The following is a 25692-nucleotide window of genomic DNA, read 5'->3' as shown; positions in this document are numbered from 1 at the left end:
ACATACCTGGGTGTGGGAGGTGGCAATATCGTCCCTGGTTGAGAACCAGTGCCATAGAGTGATGTGGACAGAAGCAAATGGTGATGGGACTTTTGCAAGATCTGGCCGCCAAGAGCAGCTAGGAGAAGGGGGTTCGCTGGAGGAGGAGATAGGGTTAGGAGGATGGTGGTGTTTTGCCTTGTCTTGTTTCAAATGAGCACATGTGTGTTTGACCTGGGGGAAAGCTGGAAGAGAGGGGGAGGATAAAGGCGAGTGACAGTTGTGAGGCAGCATTCATTTCATTATTTCACAAACGTTAAATATCTCAGTGACCACGTTGGCGCCAGGCACTGCAGACGCCATGGCGAGCAAAGGAGGGGTTTCTGGTTCAGTGACAGCAGAGCATTCAACCCCAATCATGGGGCCCCCCTGAGCAGGGACCCCTGTACGATTGCCTGTACAAGGGGCCAGGGGCATATTCCAGGTCATATGCCCATGAGGTGGCCCTGGTGCTGAATGGGGCAGCCATGGCCCCACCCGTCAGAGCTTTGGCCCTGGGGTCCAGGGAACAAGACGGACAAACACAAGAAGTGTAATAAGCACCAGGATAAGGGGGATGCGGTACTGCCACCACACACTGCAGAGGCACCTGAACCAACAGGTTAGTGAACAAAGGAAGTGATATTTAAAGTGTAAGCTGCGATGGAGATCGTCGTTGGTTAGCCAGACAAAGGGGAATGGAAAGAATGTTTAGATATAAGGAAGAGCATGTAGATCTGGAAGGAACCAAGGATGGAGCCATCCGTCTAAAGGACGGGATGGGGGAAGATTCTTGGCAAGTGTCTAGATCATGACAACTCTTACAGGATTTTGGGTGTTTTGGCTCCCTCCTGACACGCTGGGAAGGGACCCACAGTTTTCAAGCAGGGATCATGTGATCAGACACCCCTTAGAAAGACCATTGCATCTGGGCTGAAAAAGGACTGGAGTGGGAGAGGCTGGCAACAGCCAGGAGAGATGTGGGTGGCCTGCTTTCCCAAGAAGGCAGTGAAGGGATAGAGTGAGAAATGGTCTGGACTTGGTGATTGGTCAGCTGTCAAGGAGGAAGTACAGAGAAGGTGATTGCCAGTTTCCTGGCATGGGCAGCTCCCTGGGGGTAGGATCCAAAACTACCTGGACAGAAGGAAAAGAAGACGAATTTATTCATTTGAGATCCTTTAAGCCTGTGAGAGTATAAGGTGACAACTGGAAAGATGGTCTGGAACTCAATGATATCCCCAAGGGCACAGAATTCAGAGCCACCAGCCTCTGGGTTCTACCTGAACTCATGCTTGTTGCTGATACCATCCAAAGAGCATGTGTGGCATTAGAACCAGTAGGATCTGGATTAAATAATTACTAAATGAGCGGCTCTTATGTTCTCCATGGTCTCACAGGAACTGGTGATGTAGCGAAGACAAAGGCCAGACAGAAATGCCCCAGTTTTCATGGACCTGACAGGTTCCCAGGATAGATTCTGAAGGAAGTGGAAAGGAGGAAATTTAGCACCTCTCCCCAAGCCATGTCCACTTCCCGCTTAGGGCATCTGCTGGAAAACCAGTTCCTCCTGCCTTTGGAGACAAGACCTTCTTTTCTCTCATTCTCCCACAAGTACTTTTGCATTTTCTCTTTCTGTCCGTCCGTCTGAAGAGCAGTTGCCTCCCTCCGGGGCTGAGATGCAGAAAACCTAAGTTAATTCTGCTTTTATTTTTCATGAAATGCAGATACAGCTTCAGAGATGCAAACTTTAAATTCAGAGCTCTCACAGCAATGAGCAGTTGCAAATGCTAATAAAAGCTGTGACGTGTTCTGAAGGCCGCAGAAGGTTCGTCAGCCCTGTGCAGCAAAATGAATCCTTGCTGGCCTCCAAGAGGCAGACCAGCAAAACTTCGAAGGGTTTGGCCACTTCCTCTGGGGAGAAGCTGTAATGCACAAAGACAACACTCCCCTGCTTTGCATATGTTTAAAGCATCTTGCCACATGTTCCCTGCATTCTCCTTTTTCCAAGGCTGAAACTGAAGTGCTATTTGTGTTGAGGTTTGATCGTTTTACAAAAAAAAGAAAAGAGTTAGTTCGTTTGCTTGTTTATGGTTACTGATGTAGATAACAGTTGTTCAGACTGATAAAAAGATCCACTCTCAAATGTTGAAAGAAAATAAAAGGCTCATATGTAGTGATTGATGGCATGTGGCATTTAAATGGAAACTTGGTGACTTTCTTCAGTTCACAGTAAATGGATATCATTTAGCTGTGGTCCATAGCAAAGAAAAGTCATTTGGGCTGCACAGGGACATCTTATAAACCAGGGTCACATGTATAATAGAAAAGCCATTTAAATAGATCACTTGAAAGTATATTAAATGTTTACTTTTGGATTCATTTCACATAAATATTTGGATTCATTTTATGTGAATGTGTTATTCCTAAAAAGGTTTCTGTAGACGCCTAGCATAGAAATGGTCATGCCTAAATATATAGTCAGGAATAAAGACTTTTTATTTAATGTTAGCCAAAATCAGATACAATTACTTAAATCTATTAGCAAGGTGGGTGTAAAGATAGAATACATCAAGAGGCATCTCTACTTTTATTCTTGGAGTTTTGGGTTCCTTGTTATCACTTTGTTAATACAGTAATTGTGCTGTTATTCAGCTTTCTATTAAGCAACACTTCTGCGCAAGGTAGACTTTATAGGAACCAAGCACATAGCCACTTTGCTTGGTGAAGATCGCAGGCTGCCTGGGTGTTCCCCTAAAATTCTGATGGTTAGAATTCTGAGCTAGAGCTTTATCCCTCTGGTTTGCGAATTTGGCTCTGTTCAAAGACACATCCCTCAAGGAAAAGTAATATTTTCAACTAAAATAAGTCATCTTTATTGTAGTTCATCTTGAAAGGGTAAGAGCCGAAAAGGGTAAGAGCCATCAATTGGGAACGCCCTTATTAATTCCAATACCCAAACATACAGACCTACATACAGCACCCTCTATCCTCCTACCCCCATCGCAGCAAAGAGGTGTCTGTCCTCCAGATGAAAGTAAGACTTTCTCTGCTCCTTGGATCCCAGCCCCTCCTGCCTTCTCAGGACTCCTGCACTATCAGTTGAGTCTTCTCCCTCCTTATATATTTAGTTTCTCACCATCACCATCACCACTTAATCTGCATTTTTTTCCTATTAAATGTGTTTGGTCTTCTCCCATTAAAAAATATAAACCTATCTACAGCTTCCTTCAACTCCAGCTCTCTCGTCCCCTTCAAAGTCAGGCTTCATGCAAGAGTCTCCGTAACTGTTATGTTCTTCTCCGCACCTCTTCTCAACCCACTGCAGCCTGGTTTCTGTCTCCACCAGCCGCCGAAAGAGCTCTCGCTGAGATTGCTAATAACCTACCTGGTGCTAAACCCCAGTGGGCATTTTCTCAGGCCTCATGGGTTCTTCGAGCAGCACACAGCACTCAGCACTCTGTTGACCATGCCGAGCTTCTTACTTTGCTTCCACAAAGATGGGACAGCCTTCATGGGGTAACAACAGTTTTTATCCTGCCTCCATGCACTGCCTCTCCTCTAACTCCCAGGCAGGTTTGTCTTCCATAGTCTTAGCATTAAGTATTGGAATTCTGTAAGGCTCCATCTTAAGCCCCCTCCTCTTCTCATACTTTGAGAGCTTCCAATATTATCTCTAGTGCAGACTTCTCACAAATTTTTATCACTGGCCTAGGCTTCTGCCCATTGGGCTCAATAGATCCTGCTGCCTGCTTGACATCTCTACTTTGATGACATCACACAAGCATTCTGATTCAGCGGATTCATACTCAAACTTAGTTTTCTTCTACCCTTCCTCTGTTCTCCCCCAAAATGCCCAGGCTCCCTTCCAGTGTCCCCCATCTCAATGAATGGCATTATTATTTATCCTGTTGTGTAAGTTATGAAATCTAAGAGGTATCCTGCGTACCTGCTTCTTCCCACTCTATCCATATATGCTATGTCGCCCCCATAGTCTGTCAACTTGGCTTCCTGAGCACTTGCAAACCTACCACCATAATCTAGCCTGTGTCCATCATCCTCTACCAAGTGTGCAAATAGTCCTCTGAGGCCTCTATCTAACTGCCTCTTGTCCCCCTCAGTCCGTTCACACAATAATCAATGTGACCTCTTATAAATCTGAAATGTTCATTCTCTCCTCTCCTCACCCACCCTAAAACTTAAACTCTTCATTGGCTTCACATTCTTCCTCGGAAAAAGGTCAAGCATACATGGGCCACATGACCTGGCCCCTGCCCTGTTCCCTACCATCCATCTTCCCCTCGCTCCCTCCATTCCTGCACCCTGGCCTCCTCTGTCCTTCAGATCTGGGCAGTGTCATTTCCTCTGGGAAGCTTTTTCTGATGACCTAATTTGATCAGACCCCAGTATCACTGCCCCAGGTGACTCACCATGGAAGCCCTTACTACAGTTACATCTTATAGTTAGTTGTGTGACTATGTGATTATTGACTGTCTCCCCAGCCCCTTCTAGTCTTTAAGTTCCAGAAGGGAAGGGACTTGATCTGTTTTTGCTCATCACTGTGTCCCAGTGTCTAACGCAGAACCTGGCCCAGAACTGGCACTCAAACAATTTGTGAAATGAAACAATAAATTTATATTTGATTATGGCTGAGTACATAGCATTTCTTTTTTCTTCTTCTTCTTCTTTTTTCTTTTTGAGAATGGGTCTGGGTGGAAATGAGATAGAGCAAGACTGATGGCATAATTTCAGGGACACAAGAAGGGGAGGGTCCAGGAGGCAGAGTGGAGACAGAACTCCAACGTTGTCTCCTTCAGTTTTGCTGTGCACTCAGCTCTACTTCCACATGTATACTGACCTGGTCGACTCTCTGGAGGGCTGAGCTGGGATGCTGCAAGAATCTGTAGTGCCTTCTGAACTGCCGTGAAAGTCTAAATCATCTCCAACTCACATCATTTTGAGGACATTTTATTATAGTCCAGCTCCTGAAAATTGTGGATCCCATTTTAACATGCAAATTTTAATCACTGTTGTATGCCTCTAAGGTGAGAGCTCCTTAAGAACTGTTGGTGCTCAGTCCTCAATGGGGCCCTTTGTAGATGCGAGATAAATTGGTGGATAGAAGGAGGAAAACAAAAGTTGGAATTCTTACGACTTGGTGATCTCATCCAGGGCTCTCAAACTCAAAGGCCCACAGGGGCCAGGAATGATTGGAAGGGAAGAAAGCAGGACAGATGTCAGTGTACTCACACATTTTATCTGTGTGAATACTGGGGACTGGGCTATCAGGAGCGCACCCACCCTCTCTAAAGGCATTCGGGGGGGAATTCTAACATCTGAGCATGCTAACTAAGGAGGACTTGAAGAGTAGAATCCAGCCCAGCAGATATCAGTTTGTAGCTTCTGACTAGTAAGGTATTATGGTTGTGGTAGTTAGAATATCAGTCCCCCAAAAGATGTCCATGTTATAATCCCCAAACCAATGAATGTGTAACCTTTGATGGCAAAAGAGACTTTTCAGCTGGGATTAAGTTAAGGATCTTGAGATTATCCTGTATTACCTGCGTGAGACCAGTGTAATTGGAGGGGTCCTTCTAAGAGTACGCAGGAGGGTCAAAGTCAGAGAGAGGCTGAAAGTGCTACTCTGCTGGTTTGGAAAAGGCACAGGGGATGCAGCAAGGCTCTTAAAACTGAAAAAAGCAAGGGAACAGATTCTCCCCTTCTTCCAGAAGGAACACACTTCTGTTAGCTTGAGATTTCAGCCCAACGAAATGCATTGGACTTCCGACCACCAGGACTGTAATATAATAAATTTGTGTTGTTTTAAGCCACTAAATCTGTGCTAATTTGTTACAGCAGCAATAGGAAGCTAATACACTAGTTAAGAATATTCAACCCCGGTTCATGTGGCTCAGTAAATTGAGTGCTGGCCTGCAAACCAAACAGTCGCCAATTCAATTCCTAGTCAAGACGCATGCCTGGGTTGTGGGCCAGGTCCCCAGTAGGGTGAATGTGAGAGGCAACCACACATTGATGTTTCTCTCTCTCCCTTCCCCTCTCTCTAAAAATAAATAGATAAAATCTTTTTAAAAAGGGGAAAAGAATATTTAGACTACAGAAACAGAATGCCTGGATTTAAGTCCTGGCTCTGTCATGTGCTAGCTGTGTGACCTGGGGTAAGATATGCAAATTTCTATGCCTCAGTTTTCCCATTTGTACAATGGAAATGATGGTGCATACTACCTCAAAGGGCTACTATGAAGATTAAATGAATTAGCATGCATGCATGCAGTTCTTAAAAGCATGCCTGAACATTTTAGGCATTGAATCAGCATTAGCTTATTAAATTACTATTTACTGTTCGCAGAAATAAAGAGCATAGGCCCAGCAGCATCCAACACTTTGTCCAAGGAAAATAGGCTCAGAGCAGAACCAGAACTAGAACTCAGACCCCCCTAACTTCTGTGCTGTTTAACACTTTGTCATTGCAATGCCACAATGTCATTTTCCTACTGAATCTCATTTTCGAAGGCAAAACAAGTAGTTATAGCACATGGCCTTCCGATGGGCTTAGCTACATTTTATAGCTATGATTAGCCTTGAGGCTCTCAGACCCTTTCAAGAGAAATGAAACATAACTAAAGGTGGTCCTCATTAGAAATCATGTGTGTTTGACTTAAAGCCTGCCTAATTAATAGAATTTTCTCTGGTTATAATTGAGTCACTCATTGTTTTGTCCCCTCCAAACATAACCCACAGGAAAAACAAAAAGCCAGACAGAACCAGGCAAATGCATCTGATAATGGAACAGATGGGCTGCTCTGCACAAGCCAGTGAGCGAATTCTGCAGCCCTTTCTGAGCATGAGACTCCAAAACACTGGCCCAACTTCCAAGATGCATGCTCTGCCTTGAATCTGGAGGGCTTGTTCAAAACATACTGTCCCCAAAACCCTAGCTTTATTTAACACCTGGGTTTTACAAAACGGGCTCACCAAGGTAGCTGTGCATCCCTATAAAAGAAACAAGTGTTCTTGGGGAAAATAAATTGAAAGGTGAGGTAAAGCCCCTGAGAAGCTCACTCTGAGTGGAGTCAGTGGCTGCATTCCAGACCTATGACACCAGTTCGCTCAGTTGTGTGATCTCAAGTTTCCTCCTACAGCATGAGAATGCTAGTTCAGAAAGGACTTCAAGACTGCTGTGTCCAAATTTAGAACCTCCAATATTGTGAATTTCCAAATGTGCAGCCATAAACTTAAAATACTCTGAAATACAATTTCTAGCAGTTTCCAGACTGCTGACCAAAAATTCTTTCTCTGGCACTGAAACCCATTCCTAGCCGTCCGCAGCAGTGTGTGGCAATACTGGGGTATCACAGAGTCTATTGTTTGCAGGCCCAGTGCAATGAAAAGAACTGCAAGTGACAAGATTGAATTTAAAATGTTTACACTTACGTCTAGGTCTTTCTTCAGATTCCATGAGGTAAAGATCTTGCCAACTCTAGACAGTAGAACTTGCCAACACTTGGAGAGGGACTAGAATCTTTACTACGAGGAGAGTGCTCCTTTCTACCCTGTAGGTCCCCCTGGAAGACTTCAAGAAACCTCAAACGCCTCCCACAGTTGTCTAACATATCGCATCCCAACGGGTGATGCAGAATACTGAATGATTGCAGGGTTGTTAAATAATTTCCAAGAGCTTCAAACCTATGGATACCTGTGTGAATGCTGGGGCCCACGGTGTTTGCTTTGACTTTCCCTGGAGCCGCACACTGGCATGCAAGCACGGAGTTCTTCCCTTTGGTGCCCTTCCCATTCACTCGTGACTTCTGTCACTATGTGGGGCCCGCCCAGGGTCTGTCCCCACACCCCTGCTGTTGCATCATAGTGAGTTCATGTCCTTGCTGTGTTTCACTTGTTACAACTAAGTTACGTGCCCATGCCTGGCAATAGAAGTGTCACTTCTGTTCCTGTACATTTCTCATTCCACATCTAATAAGGCTGGGTGGCGATGGGTGGGGACAAGAAGAGTAGTTATTGTTCTTTGCAGACAGACAAGCTTTCTCGCTCCTCCCTGGGGCCATGGGCCTCATTCTATTCTAACTGGGTCTGCACAGACAGGGCAGGAAGCGAGCCCTAGCCTCAGGGTTGAGAGAGAAAGGCAGAGGCCAAGGTCCCCAAGTGAGGAGGCCACAAGGAAAGAAAGGAACTTCTGTGAAGAGAAGTCTACTTGCCTGGAGGCAGTGGAGGAGAGGGCTGGGGAGGGGCCTGCGGGGAGGAAAGAGGAGGGTCAGCTTCGTGGGACATGACGTGAGGTGCCTTGCCTTTCCTGGGGTTGAAATTGAGGAACTGAGGAGGCGTCGGTGGCCACAGTCAGTCTTTCAGAGCCCAGGATGGAACGAGAAGTCCAGCCACTGGCTCCATCTCATGCATCTACCAGGGCCAGAGGGATTAATGACCCAAGGAGGATATGATATGGTCCAGAAACTTTTCCTGGATTTTTTCCGCAGGCGTCTGAGCCAGAGGCCGACTGCAGAGGAATTGGAGCAAAGGAACATTTTGAAACGTAAGTGACTAAGCCCATGGCAATTCCTGATGTGTTTGTGGTGGTTTCATTTATGATTTAATGTAGGCTACAAGGTCTGTCCCTTGTGCCTGTGTGGAAATGACTGAGAACGCCTCTGACAGCTGAGGCTTCATCCGTGTGTGTCAGAGCCTCCCGGACGAGCCCCCCGTAGACAGGGCTGATTCTAACCCACAGGGCTCTTTCCCAGCTGCAGACTGTCCCACCACCTTTACTGTAGAGGGCTGTAGAGTCAGAGAAAGCCGAAAATTCACTGTGAGAGAACTTAAGTATTCAATGATTTTGAGGAGAGTTAGCATCACCTTTAATCCAGAATTGGCTTGAAAACTGCCAAAACTACACTGAAGACAAAATAGCCGTTTGAAACCTGGGGCTAGAACACGTCACTTTCCATTGCAGCTGGCTGCAGTTGATCAGATCCCTCTGCCTCTGAACACTCAAGCTAAAGTCCAGGAAAGCATTTCCAAGAAAAAACGCTTTGCGTTCCTCTCTCAGGACCCCCCAGCTGGCTGCTGGTGTGCCTGCCTAATGCTCTCACTCCAGAAAAACTGTCACTGAGGACAGAAAAAATAAATGAGGCCCTTGTTTGGTTTAGGACCAAGATATTTGAACATGTACAGAGAATCTAGGCGGTGCTTAAAATACACAGGGGTGGGCAAAAGTAGGTTTACAGTTTTAATACAAATAAATACAGTAATTAACTGCTAATAATACAAGAATGAACTGTGTTTCATGTACTCACAACTATAAACCTACTTTTGCCCACCTCTGTGTGTATATATATATATATATATATATATATATATATATATATCAAATGCTAAAAGAAATCAAGCATCTCATGGATACCAGTATGTCTCAGTTTAAGGGGAGATATTGAATAATTAAAAAGGAAAACCTCTGCTCACATCCTGCTCAGAGCTCTGTCAAGACCACTGCTCTCACCGCTCTCACCGCCACTTACACAAGATGGTCAACACATAATAGTTTTATAGTTTAATTCACGCTCCTGTCTTCCCATGTGCACATCCCTTTCTAATTTCTCTCCAGAAAAAGGAAGTAGATGCTATGCAGAATTTCACAGAAATGCCATGCTGTGCCTGTGTGCCCCAGACACACAAGCACACGCGCACGCGACCACATGCCCCAATCACGCGAAACCTCAGTTTGCATGGGTGTGTATTTCCACTTAGACCAAACTCAAGTGTTCTTGGTTTTACTTCTCTGCCCTTCCTCACTGCGGTCTTGTGACCCGATCAGCATGGGAGGTCACTCAGGGCAGGCTGCTGAATGTCCCCTGGGGAGGCTGCGGGGGGGAGGGGTGTGCGGGGGGAGGCCCTCCAGAGCCCCCCTGCCCCTGCGTGATGTGTGCTCTCACCAACACCCTGCCTCCCTGCACCGGGCGGGCCACTATCTCCGCTCTCTCAGTGGGTGCTCTTTTTAGGACTGGCCTTCCTCCGTCTTGCGTGCACCTCACATGTTTCCTAGGACTCTAGGAATCGATGTATATATTTTTTAACCAAGGGTGCTCATTATAGTTTCTAAGCTTAAGATGCTGTAAAATAGAGTTAGCACTTTCTTAGATGAGTTCCATGGTCAAGGAGCGCTTGGCCTGTGTGAGGCCTCCTTTTCTGCCCCATCCTGATACCTGATCTATGATAAACTCTCCTTTGTCAGAGAGAAAGAAAAACAGAAAGTGCCAATTTATTCCTAAAATCACAAATTAGGTAAACATGCTTCCTTCTCCATCTACCTCTTCACCCCCACCCACAGGCCTAACACAGACCTGTTGTCTTCTGAAGGAATCTCTGAACTAGGGCCAGTCTGTACTTGTGGTGTCCAACCTGACTCCTAAACTCAAAGAAGCAAAAAACTTCCAGGGGATTGTTCAGGTTTTGGAAAATAGTTCTCACAACAAAAACGGGTTTTGGAAAGAAGGACTATCAAATCCCCAGTTCACCTAGCTTACATGGGTCCCTGGGAGATCACGGCTGGCCCTTGCATTGGGTTTTTATTTCTGCCCAGAAAAATACTCAAATCCTAGAGACAGTTGAGTAAGCCTGGGGGTCTTAGATCCAGGAGACCAAAGAGACTTAAAAGATTATTTCCATGTTTCCTTCTATTTCCTCTTCTTATCCCGTTCAAATAGCTGCAAATTCAAGAACTACTTGAGTGGATCCAACTTGATCATTTCACAATTCCAAACCTTTTTGGAAATAAACTCATTTTTCCTGTTGGTTCTTATTCTTTCCCTGCGTCCTGGAACATTGTTTTCCTAACTATGTTTTTCTTTTTTATTTTCCCAATCTGATTGTGAAACAAATTTTTAGTGGGCTAAGAAAGCACCCTCAAACAAATTGTTCTAAAACTTCCTGAGCTCTCAATCATTTGCAACACCACCTCGCTGGGGCACCTGGAGAAGGTGCACAGAGACGTCAGGCTCTGTGGTGAGCCGGAGTCTGGGTCTGCCTGCCAGCCCCACCCCGCTGGCCCTGTGGACAGGGCTTGCTTTGTTCAGCGCCCAGGGAGGCACCGTGCACATCTGAGCACATAATGAGCGCACTCTGATGGAGGCAGCAGGCGATGACATCGTAGGCCTTTCCTGGCCTCTCTTCCCACTTGCCCAATGGGGTTGTCTTGGTTCCACTGGCCTGAGAAAACATACCCTGGGTTTGTCAATGGCTTTGAACTACAGGTATAGATTCCATAGATGGCCTCGGGGCCCCACCCCTGAGAGGGACCTAAGAAATGCACATAGGAGATGATGGTTCCGTGCTGTGACACAGAATGCCATTCATGGCATGGAAAGGGGCCTGCAGCGTGAGAAATCCCCGAAGAGAGTCTGAGGCCAGTAACCAGGAGTGAGGAGGAGGAGGGCCAGCTCCACGCAAAAGGTGGCAGGGGAAGAGGCATGTCTTCTAGTGAGAAAAATAGAGCTGGGCTGTTTGTCTGACTAATTAGCTGTGTGTGGTGTGAGCAGCCACTTAACTCCCCTGGGCTTTCACATCCTCATTTACAAACTGAGAGTGGCACACTAGGTGGCCTCTTAGGCCCCTCGTAACCTCAATGTTCCGTGAGCTTGTGCAGCTTAGCCACGTGCCATGAGCTGCCTCCTAGGCACCCACCATGCAGACTGGACCTTCCCTCCCTCCCTCCCACCTGCGGACGTGGCTGTCTGGGTGCTCCCCTTCTTCTGGGTCTGGCCGTCTGCCTCCCATCTTATTTGTCTCTGATAGATTAGTTCATATTAAGATATTAATGGCTGACTAGTTTAATGGGCTTTTATCTGAAAAAAAAATTTACATTTTTCAAGGAACTCTGAGAGGGAGATAGGATCTTTCAACCCAAAGGAAGGCGCTCCTGCATGGGTGGTTTGGGACCCTGTGGGGCAGGGCGCAGTGGGGACCTCTGGTGACCTCGGCCCACAGTAAGCCGTGGGCATTTCGGACAAGATCCTGATCCCCACGGGCAGCCAAACCATGCCCCTGGGGCTGTCGCTCGAGGGCCTGAGTTCTGCTCTGACCTGTGTTCCCCTTCCAGCGGGAGGGGAGGCCGCCTTCGGCGGGAGTTGGCTGTGGCTGCGGTTCCTGCTGTCAGGGCTGATGAGGAAGGGCAGGGTGGGACCCCGCTTCCATGCACAGCGGCTTCCCTCTTTTAAAGGTCTGCCCTGTACTGAGACAACTGAATGGCAAGTGTGCACTGACATGATATATCAACTTAGTAATTGACACATAGCTTAACACTAGTGATTTCACAAGGAGAGAACAAGTGCCCGGGGTACTCCTGGCGTGCCCTGCACCAACATCAGCTGGAGGAGCTGCCGTTCACTCATGCCGTCCTAAATCCAGTGGGTGAGAACCAGGGACCTTCTTGGACTTCCATGGTTTTAGACAATGTTATTCCTGTAGCCATGCTTCCATTCCAAGGCCTGGAAGGCAACTGATGTACCCAGGTTGTTCGGTTATCTCGAAAGGAGGAATAAGCCCACGTTCTCTGCCCTCCACATCTCTGCTCCCTTCCCCAGACCCTCCTACCTGCGGCCCTCTAAACATCAGATGAATAAGTCATCCCACATATTAAGCTGACAACATTTAGGCTCTGGACTCTGTTCGTCTGAGACGGTCCTTAAAAGTCTAAACGCAGGCAATTGTGCCCCACACTCTGGCCTCACACATGCTCAGTGGACTTCTTGGAAGATTCAAAGAATTCATGGAGTCAGGGCTTGCGAAAGGTGAGCGTTTTGAAATTCCTCTCTGTGCAGCCAGACTTGTGTTTGGCATTAGCCATACCTCGCTGTGTCCGGACAGGTGACAGGCACCCCGTGGGGCCGGCCTTGGGTTCTACTCTGCACAGTGCACCAGACACAAGGGCCACATCACAATGAGCCCCTGCAGTCACTGTGAGGCTTGAGGCAGAGTGGAAGGAGGCCCAAGACTTGGCCAAAGAAGGGAGCCGTGCCTCTCCCCAAGCGCCCCGTCACTGGTGGCGCATCCCCGCTGCTCTAGGACCTCCCTCCTTGCCTCGGAAGCCACCCTTCTCACCCTGCGTTTCTGCCTCGGAGACCCGAAACCCGTGTGACAGAAAGAAACCAAAATAAGATGGTCAGCCTGCTCACCACCACCTTGAAACGATGCAGGCAGTTTGGAAAGTGCCCCCAAAGGCAGAAGTATGGCCAGGGTAGGATACTTTCTCTTCCCCTTTCCACATTGTGAGGTGCTCAGCCTAGAGCAGCAAAGGTTCAGAGTAAGCTCCTGCGTGCAACACTGTTTACAAAATCAAAAGCATCTTCAATGTTTCTTTCAGCTCGGAATGAACAAGAGGAACAAGAGGAGAAAAGAGAGATCAAGAGGAGGCTAACTCGAAAGGTGAGAAAACTCTCCACCGAGAGCTGGGAGGGGGCGGGGGGTGCTTTCCACTCCCGTGTCCCCTGCTGGTCCCAGTGGCCTCACAGCTGCCCGTCCCCTTGGAAGCGACGTTTGTGCTTCCACGTCTCGCTGTCAGCATGCAGCTGCCTTGACTCTACAGGACCTTTCCAGGGGACCGTGGTCAACTCATCTGCATGACCTTCAGTCCTTTTGTCTGGTGACATTCAATGTTGCTTGATTTTGTGACCCTCACCTTCCCCCAAGCAATTTGATGTCAAGTGCATTATATTTGCAATTACAGTGCACATTTTATTTTTAAAAATCTACTGTTATCCCATCAAGCATTTGGAAACTCATTGTCAAAATTGGTAGTACAAATACAAGTTATTTGCTATGACCTTGGGAACATATGAGTTTTCCTTGCCTTCCCTGAGACTTTTCCCTACATATTAGTGAAGAACTATTTGACTTTATTATGCTAACTCCTATTTTGAGTATTGAATTAGGAAAAATCTTAAAGTACTGATAAATATTTTGAAGATGTTTGAAAAACACTTAGGGAAAAAAAGCCATAAAGCTGAAATTTTTATGTTTTTCACATCCAAAATAGATGGCTTGGCAATGCATTATAGACCCAAATGGATTTAATTCTACCTGAGTGTCCTTTTTAATAATAAACTCTTATTTGAGGCTATTCTTGGATGATGTTGACAAGTTTAATTAATTGATGACACACAAGATGTAATATTATATCCTATCTGAAGAGAGTGGTTTTAATCAGCCTCCTATAGTGATCATCTTAAGAGAAAGATTCTCAAATCTCAGACAGTTGAGAGTCCCATTAAAATTATTTTTTAAAGGTTTATTAACAGGTTTTTCTCCCTAGAAATACTACACAAAGGCAGAAATTCAAAGATCCTAAAATATCCTACCAATTATTAAGGTGATGACTTCTGTTTCTCTACACTCTCCCTTAGAGCATCCCAAACTTCGGGTGACAAGCCAAATGCCGTCCCAGTCAAAAGGGGCAGGATAAACAAGGGCCTGAAAGGCCAATGACAGGCCAGTGTCCCCGTGGTGGGAACCAGGACAAGAGCTATGTGACCTCTCTTCAGCCAGGTGCCCTCACCCCAATCACGGTCTGATTCTTTACATCCGTAAGGCCACCCAGTCGGTGGACGTGGGGCACCCTTTGCCCTGAGACTGAGTAGTGAGGAGGATGGGGGCGGGGAAGGGAGACGCATAAGCGTGTTCTAAGTGTGACCTTGAAATGACTGTGCTATCATACAGAGGCTCATTTCAGATACACAAAGGTCGAGAGACATTCAGAAAAATTTTTAAATCCAGTTTTCATAAAGTTCACCGGAGTTGATTGCCAGGACCTAAGAATTCTCCTGAACTCTAGAGTTTCTAAACACTAGCGTAAGGGAAATACTTAAACATCCATCTAATTCTTATCTCTTTAAAAAAGAGTATATAATTTTGTGGAGGAAAACTTGACTAACTGCATAGCCCGGCAGGAGGAGGGTGCTGCCCACACCCATGCCTTGAGGGCATTGCCCCAGGGACAAGCACCTCAGTGAGGCCAACTTTTCCGTTGGTCTCCAAGGCAAGATAAATAAATGCCTCTCCCTCTTGGTTTCCTGCCCCTCCTCCTGCCAGGAACACTGCCTTGCAATTTCAGCATTTCCCTCCCCAGGGACTGGCTTGGGAAATTAGAAATAATGAGCTTGAGTAGGGGGTGGGGAGGTCACTGTTTTAAGGGAGAGACTAGAAGAAGCTTTCACTTCTCTCTTTGTTGGCAGAGCTGCGAGCCTGCCAGCAGGTAGGGAACCCACCACCTGCTGGCTCCGGGCAAGTTCTTTTTCTCATGGGCCTTTGTCACACCAAGACCAGATGCCAGTGAAGGCAGCTACCTTTCAGTAACTTACCCTCTGCCCAAGGATTCCCTCAATGCAGTTCTATTTAATTTTAATGTTCTAGGGAGAAAAATAGAATAGTCACTGATGCTGATAGCAACAGACCAGTCATTTTCTTCAGCAAAATTTATACTCTCCTAAAAATTATGTTTTGTCTTTTAGTAAAGGCCTGCCTCCCCTTCCAAAGGAAAAAAAAAATGCTAGCTAGCTAAATGGATAGATGAATGGGAAGAAATCAGGAAGGAAAGGAGGGAAGGAGGGAGGGAGGGAGAGAGGGAGGGAGAAAGGGAGGGAGGGAGGAAATCCACTTGGGTCAGGTTATATTAATACTGAAATTTGGGTCTCAACTAATTGCTCTTTGTTGAGTACTTGTTTGCAAATTATATTGCTGCCATAGATTGACACATAGGGCTACCAACCCCTGCTCCCGACCTCTTCTTCCAGTCCATCATGCCTAGAAAATCAACTTTGGCCACCAAGATTGTTTCCTGAGCATCTGAGAAGGGGCCTCGGGTTCATATGCCCCACGGCTACAACCAGCCACAAGCTTCAGGGACATCTCCTGAGCCCCACATGGCAGGGGTAGGAGCCCACGCTCCCATGCAGTCCCCGCGGCCATTGGTCAGTCGGCCCACTCACCACCTGGGCCTCTCCCAGCAGGAGTGGGTCCCCTCCTCGCTCCCTCCCTCAGCACAGGGGCAAAGGCCTCATTGACCTGGGGAGCTCGTGTCTAAGGTCCCAAGGGATTCTGGCATGAAAAATTGTCCCTGACCTTCAGAGCTGACAGTTTTCTGTTCACTCCAGACTCTGCCATCAACAGGCTATTAGTAAAACCCAGGTCATGATTTCCAGAAAATAATACCTTTTGTCCAACACACTGGGGTAAACCTTGCTAGTCCTAAACAACACGAACTGGGGGTTTTGAGTAGGAATCCTTTTTTATCTGGGGTAAATATGGTAAACATTAAATGGTTTTGTGTATTTTAATGGTAGAACAAAAGCTCCCTACACTCACATTCTAGAGTCAGGCCAGACCTCCATTTTTGTTTACAAAAACCCCAGCTGTGGAGCCTGGGAGGCCTGTGGTTTCCTGCAACCGGCCAGCACTGGTGCCGAGACGTCCCATCCCAGGAAAGCCAGGGCTGCCTCAGGATAGACCAAAGCCACCTTGAGGGGGAGCCACAAGCGGTCCAGGCCGGCGGGCGGGCCCTGCCAGGGCCCCAGAGGCCTCTGATCCCCAGATCTTCCCACCAGTGGCCGAGAGCACGTGGCCAGCTGCCTTGGTCCTGCCCTAAGCCTCTCCAAACCCATCACCATCCTAGTTAAAACCAACCAGGCAGGCACCTAATGATGCTTCTTGCTGGAGGCCCAAGGGCAGCAGGGTGGAGCATTCTGACACCAGCCAAGGCGTGGCAGGTGCATAGTAAGACAGGGTGTTTGGATTCCCTTGTGTGTGTTTGTTTTATCAGCCTTTGTGGTAAGATTCTATCTGACCACATTTTCTATTAATAGAATTAAATACAGTCTAAGGCATGGAGGAAAAATTGCTTTTAAATAATGTTGGTTAAACATGAATTGCTTTTAGATAATATCAATCAAACATGAATTGACAACATCCTAAAGAGAGGGCGGTCATGTTGCTCCAGAAGAAACCCATCTAGTGACAGGAAGAGAGAACAGAAACATCAGCCTTATGTTGTTAAAGTACAAAAAAGGGCACTAGTGGGAGACATAGGGAGATAGTTAAGTAAATTCGCATCCTCTTTTTACGTGCTTCATTCCCTCACCACAGACCCATCCAGAGGCCCGTCCTCAGGCTTCCTTGGCATAAACACAGCCCAGCTCTGCCTCAGTGGGCTGACCTTTCATTTGAACTTCTCGAGGAGCAGAGTCTCCAAATTCCCACTCTGGCATAACCCAGAGCTTGCATGTACACTTTTTTGTGTCTAAAACATACATCTAAAACATGATTTGCAAACCCATCTTTCAGAGAGCACTACATTTGACACACAGATGTAGATCCACAAATCGAACATAAGACAAAACCTTTGTGTAAGATTCCTGTCATCTGGTGCGAGAAGCAAGACAGATGTGGAAACATCCTCAACAGACACCCACACTCAGAGATGGACCAGCTGCTTGCAAAGGCCGAGACACCGCAGTGTTTCTAAGGAAGAGACAGCCAGACTGTCCACCTGGATGGGCTAGAAAGCAGCTCAAGAAATAGCATCTCTCCCTCTCCTTCTCTCAGTTCTAGAAAAGTCCTGGGTGCAGGAGTCAGGAGCCCCGGGTCTCCACCCGGCCCCGGCCCTCCCTCTCTGTGTGATGTGTCAGTTGCCTTTCTGAGCCTCATCTGTAACACCTATAAATCCACAAACAGTTCTAAACTTCTCTGGTTGACTGCGTCCAACTCTCTTCCTCCTGCAGCTCAGCCAAAGGCCCACAGTGGAAGAACTTCGGGAAAGAAAGATCCTCATCCGCTTCAGCGACTATGTGGAGGTGGCTGATGCTCAGGACTATGACCGCAGGGCCGACAAGCCATGGACCCGCCTCACTGCTGCCGACAAAGTAAGCAGAGGGGCAAGGAGAGGGGTAGCAGGTACCCGCACCTTGGTTTTGCCCCTAGACTGGGCTTCTTGCTTGCTGCCTGGGATGCTGTACTGAAACCAACAGCAAAGCCACGGTCATGGTCCCGGCAATGGAGCACTCTGTGCCCGCTGAGCAGGCAGAGAGTCCCATTGCCCCAGAACCTTTCCCCAGGCTCCAGATAATCTGCAGAGGTCACCAAATTGATTCTTCACTGCTCTGGAGAAGGCACAAAATGGGCACATACACTGTGCTGCTTTACAGAAGGAAAAGGAGTGTGGGAGGCTGTGCCCAGAGAAAAGAATAGCACCTGGGCGGGCACAGAGCAGCTCAAGAGCAGGAGGCTCCAAGCTCACTGCAGACGTTCAGTGTGGAGGGCGCTGTCCTCAGCGCCCAACGGGGGAGTCACAAAACCAAAAGGGAACCAAGTCACTGTGCTTGCAGTTCTTGTAACCTAATGGCAAAAACCAGACACAAAGCACAGACCACAAAACATGCCTTGCTACACGAAACCCTCATTGATTTGGAAAACAAAAAGAACAACAGTAATCTGAAGTTGAGTTTGTTTTCAAAGAAATGCAGGGAGGCGAATGATAAGTCATTCTCACCTGTCCATTAGGCTCTGTGTTACCATGAAACTCTGCTTGGATTTGTGATTCTAGTCCAGTCATCATGGGGAAATGGGGGGCTAAAGACCTTTTTAAAAAAAAACAGTCTAAAATAATGACTGTCCAATGTACACATGACAACAGGTAACTCTGGGGTACACTGCATCTTCTCCTAAAGAGTCCTGCCTTCTTGGCCCCATACTTCTCGAAGCCAGTGGCTTCTTTACATGCCAGACAGGCGGACGTCAGTACAGCCCGGACTCTGGCTGGATCAAGGAATTGCAGAGAAGCGGAGGGAAGCTGCTGCATTTGGGGGACACTGGCATGGCCAGAGGCACAGACCTCCCAGAAATGGCCTCCCAAGTAGGGGAGTCAACACAGGCCCCGATGAGTGGAAAACTGCCCCCTTCTTACACACAGCACTCGTCTCTGCCCTGTACAGGAATTCATGGCGCACGCCCCCAGGAACTGGCACAGACACAACCAGCCCCTGACGCAGTTGTGTCTGTCGTGCCAACAGCAGAGGGCCCTGGCCCTCGTCCTCTTGCCCACACTCGTGCTGCAGCGTGCTTGCTTACCGAGCGTAAGGGTCTTGCAGATGCCACAAGAAAGTGCAAGGCGACTGCACATGCACATGCCCAAGCTCTGAGGAACCGTTAGGTGGGGAACGTATCCAGTTCCTCCCAGGCTGCTGGGGACAGAAGCACAAGACCCAGTGCCTTCCAGAAGCTTATAAGCTGGCAGTTAAACACTAGTGTGCTTACTTTCCCTAAGGGGAGCCTGTCTGATGCTACCTAAAGGCTTTTCCACCCTCAAACTCTTGCTGCTGTGATATTCCCACCAAAGCAAGTTATCAGTCTCAGAAAGAGCTCTACAAAAGGGCACGTGTTTAAACTTTCAGCCCCTGGGGAAGGAATGAAGTTTCCTCCAACCCTAGGCATCCTTGTATTCCAGACCCTCCTCACCTGCCTTCGCAGCCAGCCAGGTCAGTGGGCAGTGCTGTAAGATCGAGGTTCTTCACGTTCATCTCAGACTATGCTAAGGTTATTCAAGACATCTCATATACCCGTAATGTGAAAAATATTATCTTAGCGTCAAGCAAGTCATGAAAGAGCGGAGTCTTTATAGATCAAAGGGACCTGGGGGTGTAGGGTGCGAGGGTCCTCACGCCTTCTAGAAATATCCGTCGGGAGGCATTGCTGTGGCTGAGATGAGTTAAGACGGTGTACCTGAGGAAGAAGAGCGGTTGACATTGAAACGTGTGCCTGGGAGCCCAGGAGGGTGGGGCAGGTGCACATGCACTGTGGGTGTCTGGAAGAAACAGCCCGGTGACGAGAGGAAGGAAGAGATGTTCTGGGCAAGACTGCATACGAAATCATTTGCAATTTAAATTTAAGGGTATGGGGAGCCTTAGTAGGTTCTAAAGGATACCTCAGGTGATTTTTTTCTACCCCAGTGAAAGAATGCATTTTGTATGGCTTTGTCAAAGGAAAAAAAGATATTGTTAGAAATGAAATAAAAAGTGAACTTCCCATCTGCCTCCTCTGCATACTCATGGCCTCTCTTCTTCCAGGCTGCCATTCGAAAGGAACTCAATGAGTTTAAAAGTACTGAAATGGAAGTTCACGAATTGAGTAGACATCTAACAAGGTTGGTATCAATTGTGGTTCTCCCCCCTCAAATGGTAACATTTACTTCCAAACAACCTGTCTGTTTCTGGATCACAGGCGGTGTGATGGGTGCCGTGAAGGGGAAGATGAAGAAAGGTTAGCATTTGGTCCCCACTGCAATTACTGAAACTAGGGGAAGGGGCATTAAAGGCCCAGCCTAAAAGCCACCTTCTGAGAGCCTAGGTGTTTTTACAAAAACTTAAGCTGAGGAGAAAAGATCAGTGTCAACTCTCAGCCAGTCAGGAGAGGCCAAACCTGGTTCACTTCTCGGATTCCATGTCATCCTGTCTGGTGGTCCTATGTGGTAATAATGCTTGGAAAAACTGAACACAGAGAGATTGGCAGGTCTTATATAAGGTCACTTGGCTAGTCAGTGACAGAGCCATTGACAATCCTTATGACACCCTCCTTTGGGGAACCTTTAGAGAAACTGTGCCTGGGCTTGGAGACACGCAGTCAAGTTCTCCGCCTCACTGCTGAGTCGGGGCTGGGGACTGCAGGGCCATCTGATTAGTCCCTAGGTGTCCAGGTTAAACTGTTTCAAACCTGAAGGTGAATTCGGTGGGCCTCGTGTACCTGAGGAGCTCCATGGGCATGTGCCTCTGGTTGGAGATTTAAAATTCCCTCTCGCTGTCAGAAACAAAGACTCTGAGTCTGAGGATGGAAAGCTTGGCCAGGATAACCGCAGGATAACTGGATACCTTTGGCAGATACTTGGTCTTGATTTAAGTATTTGTTTTCCTAGGTTTCACCGACCTTAACAGTCAAATTCCTCTTGAGTGCTATGCTGTCTTCAAAACATAAATTTATAAGAACCATAAGTGCTGGTATTTATTCACTTCCCCATCACAATGTAAATCTTCTGAACTGCCTTTTTTAAAAAGAAGAAGAAAAATAAAAGGAAACACAATCAGGATTCTGTTTGCGAAACGCGATGGCTACTGCTCTGCGGTCAGAGCTGATGGCACAACCACGGACCCCAGATTGCACTCGTCCCTGGCAGCACTGCGAGCACCGGCGGGGCCTCACCGAAGACTCTCTGGCACTCGGAGCAGCCCTGGTCCTCTCCAGCCGGACCCGGCAGGCTCCACGTTCACTTGGGCTCCGGGGACCTCTTCCTCGAAAGTGTCTGTCACCTAAGTCCAAAGAAAGCCAAGGCGGTAGGCGTGGGCTGGGAAGGACTTTGTGAAGCGAATGATCTGGTTGGCCTTCTAGACATGGCCAAACACACTGGCGGCAGGCGTGGCTTCTGGTTTGGGGTCCCCTTAGGAGGAGGATGCTGAGAGGGTGCACTGGCTCAGTTGCCCTGACCTTTCTCCCTCTGGCCACCCTCCATACAGTGAGCAAAAGGGAAGTGCCCTTTTTCTGGGGAAGCCTGTAGTTGGTCAGTCCTAAGGTTGCTTGTGTTCCAGGTGTGCAAGCCTGATGCCAAATGCCTAGTCCATCCCCTCAGACAGGGCTGAGCTGCCTTCCAGGCAGCTCTGGTGTCGAAGGGGAAAGTTGCCATCTGCTCAGTTCAAGTGAACTGACCCATTGTATTCAAAGCCCAATATTCCAGAGGATCTTACGCACACAAGCAGCCATTGCCAGGGTGCGCCTATGGTACCACGCGTGTGAGCATAAGGACCATATTGAGGGCACAAAGGCTGAAGCCTCCCGTGAGAAACTCTGCTTGGCTGAAGAGTGTCATTTTCTCTGTGTGCCCCAGGGCTGGTGACTATGTGGCTTGGAAGTTAATAGCTTCTGAGTATAGGACCAATGCCTGCAGGCCAGAGACCATTCCTAAAAGGCTGGTGTTCCAGTCACTGATGGACTGATCGGTACTCTAGAACCACTTGATGGCCTTCTAGTCTCCTTTCTTTGCACTGAAGAGTCTCTATGGGAAAGCCCCAGGGTTTGGCATACGCCAGAATCATGCAGACACCAGCCACGCCTGCCTTGTGCTGTACCTCCCCGCTCATATTTATCCACAGAGAACCCTTCCTTGTCTTCATGATGCTGGTGAGGGTGATTGGAGATGCATCCCTAACTGTCCCCCTCACTTGGGACCACAGGAAAGCATGCTCTGTTAACCGAGGGTAGCGTGTGCGGTGAGAGGAAGAGCGAGTCCCAAACCCCAACAGCTGTCTTCACGGGGCCCATCGCAGCAGTTTTGTTTTCCCTCCTGCCCGCCTGTAGGGCTCTCCGCTGCCGGGCTCTGCCTGGCCTCCTGCCGTGGCCTCAGAGTTACCATGATCTCTCCAGGGGGTGGTTCGCTCTCCGCCACATAGACCCAGGATGTAGGCGGATGCCAGCTTGGCCTTCACAGCAAAGAGGTAACCAGTCCCCACCTCAGACCGTGTGGGACACAGGTCACTCTTGGTATGTATCAGGGAGGCCACCCACTCTCCGCAGGCATTCCCAGCTCCCACGGCCAGCATTACCGCGGAGCTGTGTACATCTGGGCGGCGCTCCGGGCAGCTCTTCGGGCACTGCCCACCGGCCATTGCAAGGCTGCACGTGCTTTGCTCGCAACACCTGGAGTGAGCACGCTGCCGCCCAGCCCCAGGAGGATGTCACCACTAGACCCCTTTATCTTTGAACGTGGAATCTGAATAGTTACTGACATGGATAGAAGTACTCTTCAGGGAAAATGTGTGTGGTCAGGACTTTAGTGCGGCTGTGAGCACTGTCTTCCCAAAAGGCTTGCTGACGTCTGAATGTGCAAATGATATGACGAAATATGTAGGGCTCTTTCATCTGACTTCTCTTTGGTGGGCACGTGTTCTAGGCAGAGGTGCCTGCCTTTCCAGGAGCTGAGTCTGAGCTTCCTCTAACTCGCAGCTGTGCTTCCGACGGCTCGCAGTGCCCTGGCAGCACGGTCAGGCCTTCCCCCGGCCCAGGAGCCGGTCCGAAGGGAACTCATTCCCTGACCTGGACTCCTCCCACCATGGCCAGTGGCTTCTCTGCTGGCCTGGGCTCTTGGGCCTTTTAGATTCCCTGGGGACTTGTGGCCCAAATCAATTTCCCCGCAGCCAGCCAGCCAGCCAGCCAGCCAGCAGTCCAGGTTTTCCGCCCAAAGTGCCCTACTGTTGCGGTCCACTTTGTTCATGGAAGAAATTGAGCACATGCTCCACTTCTCTTCCTGCAGAGAACCGTTTTCCAGAAGTCACTTGCAGGAGTTAGGGGTGCACCTTCCATGCCACTGAGAGCACCCACCGTGAAGGTGGGCGATTTCAGACCCATTGTTAGTGGCTCAGCAACCTCAGTGGACCACAGATGGTCCCTTGGCCATCTCTTCCCTTTCCTGAAATCTTGAGGTCTTTATAGAAATCTATCCAAATTTCTTTTTTGCCACATTGTTATGATGATTGAAATATGTGTGTTACTTTCCAAGATGACAAATTGACATTAATTGGCTGGCAGTGGGGGGACGGAGAGGAGAGCGATGGCCTAGCAGGTTTACAATGCATTCGTTTTTCTGAAAACGCTGTGTTTCAAGTAAAGTTTTATTATCTGTGTATAAATTTCCAGTTGAGCCTCCTGTCATTTGGATTAGCATGAAAGGAAAAATGTGATATTTCTCCGACCAGAATGTTTCCTTCTGAAAATGAGCCGTTGCCCGACCCCCCGTCGCACCTATGACAGACCAGCGCCGTCACTCAGCCTCTGTGCTCTTTCTAAATTGCTAGGTTCCTCCCCAACGGCCCTCAAAGCCCTGGAAAACTTTTAAAACTTTAGCCTTTATATCAGATTAGAGAAACCAAACGGTGTGATGGTAGACATGGTAAAATCCTCTGAGTTTATTTTTCTCCCGCTTATGAACGTGCATTTATATTTGCTGAATGAAAACCGTGGCGTGTGCTTCGACGAATGGACTCTCCAGCTCTCCCTGTGCACAGCCAGTGTGCGAAGGTCACCTTAAATGAGTTTTTCTCCCCATTTGTCTGTTACTCCCCAAACCGGTCGCTTTTTCCAGTTGCTTCCCGGGTGTCTGTACATAGTTTTTCTTTGTATAGGAGCGCTCTCTCGTGTTCTAATTTAACGGATGACAGCTGTATGAGGAAGACAATGTAAATAGAATACAAATTAAACTGGATCTCTATGGCCTAGGTTTTGTACATACAGAAACTGCATGGTATTTAAATTATTGTTTGTCTCTGATGATGTATGCAGTTTCTTTAAAAACGAATCAAAAAAAATCTAAAAAAATCATTTCTTGCCTTCTGTGTGTTCTTATCAACCACCCAAAACAGCTTGGCTGGGGAAGGGGGTCGGGGGCAGGGGTAGGTCACCTCATTGGCAAAACTGTACAGGTCTTGGAGATACAGGACAATCCCCTGTGTCCGGTATTGATGGGGAAGGAATGATTGTTGCACCGAAGTTAATTTTCTAGATGACATTTGTGTGCCAGGACTTTCTTCTTCCATACATTTGTGTTAAGAATGTCTGAAATGCATTGCCCCACTCTCTGCGCCCCATAGCAATCTGGGAGTGCTGACTGTGTGAGCTAACGTGGTAACTCAGAGCCCTCTAGGTAGCATCAGATACCGACACCTCTCAGCGCAGTGCCTCAGGGCGTGTCACTGCCCCAAGCAAGAGCTTCCTGCCACTGAACTCTCTGCGTGCTGCTGTCTGACTCCTTTCTTCAGAAGGCTGAGTATTTGTCCTGCAAAACAAAGAGCTTTATCACGTAACCTTCTGGTGCTAACTTTTTTTTTTTTTTTTAAGGTTTGGGCGTAACAAGCAGGGCTGCAATGCATTCTGGCTGCACTCGAGGTGGGGGAAATTGCTGATGACAGGTCCTGGGGCCCGCGACATACAATTGTGGCTTTGGGAAAGGGCAACCTCACACAGCATGGCTCTCCTGCACCGTTTCTGGGAATCACCCAGGAGCCTTGTCAAAGTGCAGGTCATGGGGTGGTGCATGCTGATGCCACTAGCCCAGGAATCACTTCCGAGTAGCAAGGGCTTGAGAGAACAATGCAAAGGGAGCTGCTTTTCCATTGCCTGGGAACCTCCAGCCTGGGAAAAGCGGAGTGACCCCATCCACCACTGATGTCTTTGCTGAGAACATCAGCAAAACCCCCTTTAGAAATCAGCCTCCCACCACATTGCATGAGAGCACACCCACAGGGCTCAACTGCGCAGGCTGCGGGATGCTGGCGCAGGGACGGCTGCAGCGGAGAGGGCGAGAGGTTTGCTGAAAGGATTTCAGTTTCGGGCTGAGATTCTCCCTCGTTCTTCCTTCTCCTCACCCGCAGAGCTCTCACTTAATAAATGTATTCATCAGAATTTGACTCCATTTATCCAGGAGAGTGAAAGAGCTAGAAAGAGAAGCTTTGCCAGAACCCCCAGCAGGCTCTGTCTTGCAAGAGGGAACGAAACTGGCCTCTACCCGAGGGGGAGCCCCTTCGGAAGTAGAAGTCATGGCTCCACATTCTCAGGTAGAGGTACTCGGCGTGTCCA

The 25692-nt window shown here is 48.1% G+C and overlaps 1 protein-coding gene across 5 annotated transcripts in view; it reads left to right on the top strand.

Annotated features, from left to right (window-relative positions):
• Window positions 1-24394, top strand: part of PHACTR1 (phosphatase and actin regulator 1) — a 514659-nt gene extending 490265 nt beyond the window's left edge. For all 5 annotated transcript variants that reach the window (XM_054591889.1, XM_054591892.1, XM_054591891.1 and 2 more), the window contains 5 exons: window positions 8523-8578; window positions 13400-13461; window positions 17808-17948; window positions 20148-20224; window positions 20990-24394. In XM_054591889.1, the coding sequence (XP_054447864.1) occupies window positions 8523-8578; window positions 13400-13461; window positions 17808-17948; window positions 20148-20224; window positions 20990-21005 (352 nt within the window). In that variant the 3' untranslated portion in view covers window positions 21006-24394. The remainder of the gene's footprint in view (window positions 1-8522; window positions 8579-13399; window positions 13462-17807; window positions 17949-20147; window positions 20225-20989) is intronic.
• Window positions 24395-25692: the final 1298 nt, after the last annotated feature.

Source organism: Pteronotus mesoamericanus, unplaced genomic scaffold, assembly GCF_021234165.1.
Source record: "Pteronotus mesoamericanus isolate MK-2021 breed Mesoamerican mustached bat unplaced genomic scaffold, CSHL_Meso_final scaffold_31, whole genome shotgun sequence".
NCBI lineage: Eukaryota > Metazoa > Chordata > Mammalia > Chiroptera > Mormoopidae > Pteronotus > Pteronotus mesoamericanus.
The sequence above is the reverse complement of the archived record's forward strand: the minus strand, read 5'-3'. Positions and strand labels throughout refer to the sequence as shown.